General features: G+C 45.0%; 1 gene segment (V, D, J or C); it reads left to right on the forward strand.

Moving 5' to 3' along the window:
* The first annotated feature begins 735 nt into the window (after positions 1-735).
* Positions 736-2464, forward strand: LOC106840755 (T cell receptor alpha variable 8-3-like). The segment is given in 2 exon segments: positions 736-982; positions 1118-2464. Coding segments are annotated over 2 exon segments (435 nt in total).
* The last annotated feature ends 3596 nt before the right edge of the window (positions 2465-6060 follow it).

The following is a 6060-nucleotide window of genomic DNA, read 5'->3' on the forward strand; positions in this document are numbered from 1 at the left end:
ATGTATCTGGACTACCCTTTGAACTTTCTTTGATTCTTTTCCCACTGCCCATCCATTCAGGATTTGCATTCCTTGAGGATTTTCTTTAATTTCTATTCTTTTCTGAGTTTTGCTGTGAGTGTTTGTCTTGGTAAAATCACGTCTACTCTGAAAAGGTGGGACTATCTCATAGATAACATAGAGGTGAGGAGCTGGGCTTCAGTTTAATAGAAGTAGTGCTAGTCCTGTGTGTCCTTGGACAAATTGTTTAACTTCATAAAGACTTGATTTCCCTTCTATTAAGTGAAGATAATACCTACTCTAAAGGGCTATAGTGCTAAACTATCAGTGGTTAATAATGTGGATTCTGAGTCATATTACTGGGACAAATTCCAGTTGTCGCTGACTGTGACCTTAGACAAGTTACATCCTTCCTTCTGTGCTTCAGTTTGCTCATTTATAAAATGAGCATGGTAATATGATTTACTTCATAGGATTAAATAATGCTACTTAATTCATAAGATTAAAAGAGCCTCTTAATAAGCGGACTCCTGAAAACACTCGTCAGATTACAGTGCTAAGAAATTCAAGCCTAGATAGGAGCAGGAAGGAGATGGGGCACAAAAACTTTGACTCAATTTGTTTCTACGTTTGACCTCCAGAGGGCAATGTTGCATAAACCAGAAATGTCTCCTCTAACAAAAGTTATGCCTCACTCCCATGAGCTTCTTCACCTTGCAGTTCACTGAGGGGCACATTCTGAGTAGGCTCCACACCATGAGCAGTCATTGTCAAGGAAACATCTCTTATAAACAGTCTGGAGAACTTACCTAAACAGGGACCTCTTGAATCTCAGATTTTCACAGTTACAAGAACTCAGCATCCTCTGGCACATTCCTTCCTGCTCCTCAGGGAAGAGCTTCCAGAAGATAGCTCTCAGCTTCTCACTGCCTAGCCATGTTCTCAATGACTATTATGCTGCTTGGAATGCTCTTCACAGTGAGTAAGTAACATTGCATTCCATTCTCCTGCCTCCGTAGAAGGAACATTGTTCCAACTAGAAACTGAATAGAGACAGTGTCTCATTATAGGTGGGTCTACCTATCCTGGTATGACTGACTCAACATTGATGTTTCAGGAGGAACGGGAGCCCAGTCAGTGACCCAGCCTGATGACCACATCACTGTTTCTGAAGGAGCCTTTCTGCAGCTGAAGTGCAATTATTCCTATGGTGGATCTCTTGCTCTCTTCTGGTACGTCCAGTACCCCAGCCAAGGCCTCCAGCTTCTCCTCAAGTACATAACAGGGGACCCTTTGGTTAAAGGCATCAAAGGTTTTGAGGCTGAATTTAAGAAGAGTGAAACCACTTTCCACCTGAGGAAACCATCGGCCCATTTGAGTGACTCTGCTGAGTACTTCTGTGCTCTGAGAGACACAGTGACTGAGACTGCAGGGGGAGCTGAACACAAACCTCCTGAGACACTGGAGTTTTCAGAGATTCAAGGACACAGCCTGACCTGTTCTTAGTAAGGTCTCTCATTGGATGAAAGTGAGCAGGGCTGGGGAGCAGAGCCCTGGGGAGCGCTTGGCTCCTGAGGATAAACAGGAACTTCAATGTGCTCCTTGTTTTATTACTGGGTCATGTTAAATAAGACCTAGAGGGTATTTTGTTAAGTGAAATAAGCCAGACAGAAAAAGATGAACTCTGTATGACTCCACTCATAGGTGGAAGTTAACATATAGACAAAGAGAACTGATCAGTGGTTACCAGGGGAAAGGAGGGGTGGGGGGAGGGCACAAAGGGTGACGCGGTGTACCTACAACATAACTAACAATAATGTACAACTGAAATTTCACAAAGTTGTAAACTATCATAATCTTAATTAGAAAAAAAAAAATAAGACCTAGAACAGAGAATCTTGTATGGATATTCTCCTTCTAGTTGGAGATACTGCATTCTAGAGGCTGAGGATTCTAACTTAATATGACCAATACTGATTTCTCATGTTTCACCTTCTAAACTCACCTCTAACATGCTCCTCCCACTACCTTTTGCTTTTCAATTAATAGCACCTCCATTTTATCAGTACCTCTGGTCATAATCTCAGAGCTATCTTTCCCTCTTACTTTTCTCTCACTTACATCTGTCAAATTAATAAACAGAAATCTCATTAAATTGGAGTGGGGAGGCCCAAAGGGGGAGCTCTCATGCCCTATGTCAATAGCAGAGCCCAACGGGAAGAAAGACTTGCTCTCCTTGACCAGCAAGAAGCTCACTCAGTGACATGCTGTCACAACTCAGGCAGTGAAAAGCCACTACACATTGAACTCTTAATTCCTCTGATGGATTCTTTCTTTACAATAGCCCTCCCAACTGCCTCTTCTCTATAAAAGAGTTTCTCTTCCCTTGCTGTTGAGGGACTTGCACATGGCTCACCATGGTTGTAGACCCCAAATTGCAAGTTTTTGCTGATCCCAAATAAACCATTTTTCTGGAAAAATAACTGGTTGTCAATTTATTTAAGGTCCACAGATCTAATCCATCATGAAATCCAGTTGTCCCTCTCTTGGAAATTAACCCATAATCTAGTCACTGCCACTGTCTCCACTGCTACCTCTTTGCTCAAGTCACCCTTGTCTCTCAAATGAATTACTCTGACACCCACTTTAAATATAAAGGCATAGATAGACTAAAAGTAAAGTATGGAAAGAGATATCCATGTAAACACTAATCTGGAAAGGCTATATTAACGTCAGACAAATTAGACTTCAGGAAAACAAATAGTACAGAAATAAAGAGGGATATTACATAATTATAAAAGGACCAATTTACTAAGAAGACATAATAAAGTGAATGTGTATGCACTTGACAACAGAGCTTCGAAATGCTTGAAGATAAAACTGTTAAAAGTGAAAGGAAAAATAGACAAATCTGCAATTACACTTGGAGACCTTGACTCTTTGTGCTCAATAAGTAATAGAGTCAGCAGTTAGAAATCAGCAAGAATACAGCAGACCTGCACAACACTATCAAACAATTTGACCTTATTGCTATTTATAGAACACTCCACTAAACAACAGAAAGCAATGCTTAGAAGGAAATTTATAACAGTAAATGTTTACATTAGAAAAAGAAAAACATTTCAAATCAATAACCTCATCTCCATGGTTGCGTCTCAGGTGATGACGTCGTACACAGAATAGAAAAAGCTCAGCAACCCAGGAATCAGTAGCTTGTATCGAGTTCTGGAAAACTAGAGTATTTTCCGCTATTACTGCACCAGATTCCCAGCTAGAAAATGTGGTGCCTTTTACCCCTCACATTGCTCTTTGGTGCTCACATATTAAATTGAGATCACTTCTATTCACATCAGATGCCACAATTTTGGAACAGTTCATGAGCTTTCCTGTTACAGTAATGATCCCAGAGAGGGTACAGGAAAACTTTACTCCTTTGTCTTTTTAGAAATTACCAGTTATGAAGATGATCTTCCACAAAATGAACGCTGTTACACACATGACCAGTTAAACAGAACATTATAGGGTACCTTACGATGCATCTATATATTTTCACGCAAGGCGGGACAACACTAATCGTTACATGGAGCTGTGCCACTGTGCTTTCCCTTAGCCTTTGAAGGGACAGGACCATGAGCATGCAAGTCATACAGTGGGTCAAGTCTAGAAACAAATAAGGCTGAGAGGAGAAACCATGACTAAGGATAGGCCACAGATCAGCTGGGAGCAGCATCCCAGGAGCCCGTAATTACAGAGTGGAGTGAATGTCAGGAGGATATAGCCTTTCCCCATTGAGATGTGCCCATTCTTCTTTTTGCTTTTTGCTGAATGCAAATCAGTAAAAAAATACAACAACATGCTGGCATCTCATCTGACTGCCAAAATCATTATGGAACATGATAGAACAAAAAAAATCAGCATTTCTGTATTCTATTTGATTTGTATAGTGTAAAAATCGATTTTTCTTTTGTGGGTGAACGTAGAGGGGTATATAGGAAGTCTGTACTTTCGGCTCAAATTTTCTGTAAACCTAAAACTGCTCTAAAAATTAAAATCTATTAGCTTTTAAAATATTGGTTTTCATATAAAAGCTAAAAAGAAAAAAGAAAAGTCAATTGTATGAGCTCCATCTGCCGGAGAATGTTTATTAGGAGCAGCTCAAATCATCTACTTTCCTGCCCTGTCTACCTTCTTCAATTATTTTTCCTGGTGCTTCGCTTCTCTAATTGTGTATTTACTGTGCAGAGTATATTATGCAAGACTATTGGCATATATTTGTAATTCAATTATTACTAAAACCTGGAAAGTAGAAATATCCCTATTAATAAAAGCAGTACAGCTTCTCCTGGGTCGCCCGCAGCAGGCCGCGCCGGGCCTGCTGACGCCCTCGGTCCAGGATGAGGATCTGGGGGACAGGGCTGGTGGAGTGCGGGGTGGAGGCAGAAGCGCCCACGTGGCCGAGTGGGTCCTTGGGCTGGACGCAGCTCCCATAGAGGGGGTCTCATCAGGCCAGCGGGATGTCTGGGTCCCGGGGTGGGCAGGAAGGGTCCCGGGGAGCTGCGCAGAGGCAGGGCCTCCAGGGCCAGGTCTGAAGCCCCCCTGCAGACTGTCGATCTGCGGGGACTGCTCGCCCTTGACGCCAGGGGCCCGAACCTCGCTGGCTTTTCCTTCTCAGTTTGCCAAAGGACAGAGCAACTGCACAAGCTGAAGAAACTTCTGGAAGTTCAACCTTCTCAACCCCAGCAGGTCCCATTGAATCCCGACCGGTTCAGCCCCCGCCCGCAGACTCCCCCGCCAGAAACACATTTCTCCGCCTTTTCCTCTTGACCTTCCTCCCCGCCATCGCCCCTGGGGCTGGACGTCCTGCAGCCCCTAATCTCCCCGCCGGGTCCAGCTCTTGCTGTCCGCGCAGTCGGGGGTGCCGAGGCGGGCAGCGGCATGTGCCCCATGGTCAGCGCGCGGCACGGGGGGAGGGCATATCCGAGCCTCCAGGCGTCCTGGTTATCAGCTGCAGCAAGGCAGCCGTCTGAGGCTTCGATTCACTTGCTTCAAGCCCGCCTTTCTGAACCTGAGGGACTTGCTGGCGTCCGACGACTGGGAGGAGGAAGATTGGGACCCTGAGCTGATGGACCACATCGGGGTGGGGTCTGTGCAGCGGGCGTCCCCGGGGATGGAGTCGGCCTGGGGTCAGGGCCAGGGGCAGCCTGAGCAGGGGGCCTCTGTGGCCTGGGGGTTGGGGAGCCTGGCGCCAGCCGCTGAGGGACTGTGACTGGAACAGACGTTCTCTGTCAGATGTCACAGAGTTAGGAATCTGATGCTCTCCAGGACATGCCGCATGAATGGTTGCTGTGCAGCGTGTGAAGTGGGGAGCAGAACATAGATCTGTGCACCAGCCTGCCCTGTCCGTGGGGAGGGATGTGACAAGTGTGAGACTCAGTCCCAGGATCACTCCAGAGTCTGGGGACAACAGGGACATGTGCTTACCTTTGCCTGGATGGTCTCTGGGGCTACCCAGGACCGTGTCAGCAGCACTGGGGGCTGTGGTCTGCAGTGGGGGTCCTGGTTTCCAGTGTTGGCTGTTCTATGGAGTTTGACCCGTTAGTCCCGTTTCTTTGTATGTTGTTTTTAGTTAAATGAAGTGATAAGAGTTTTACATGAAGCCCCTGTGCTAGTCATCCCTCAGCTGGTCCTCGTTGACTGGCCTTGTCATCTCAGTGTGCAAGTTTAGCCGCCTTCACAGATTTAAATCCCATGGCAGCGGAGGACAGACGGGGGGAGCAGCGCAGTTCAGGCGAGGGTTCTGGTCAGTTTTTTGGCTCACGGTGGGAGTTTGTTTCACAGGTGTCTATCATATTATTTATAAACAAATACGTTCATACATCCTTAAAATAAAGAAGGGCCATGTGTTGAACAACAATAACAAAGCAATATAATAAGTCATGCAAGTGTGTAGGTTTATGGATTGGATGGACGTGTGTCCAGCCCTCAACTCTGTCATCAATTAAATTACAGTAAAGAAGTTAAAAAAATATTTTAGACTTCAGTTTTATCATTTGTGTACTG

Source organism: Equus asinus, chromosome 2 (assembly GCF_041296235.1).
Source record: "Equus asinus isolate D_3611 breed Donkey chromosome 2, EquAss-T2T_v2, whole genome shotgun sequence".
NCBI lineage: Eukaryota > Metazoa > Chordata > Mammalia > Perissodactyla > Equidae > Equus > Equus asinus.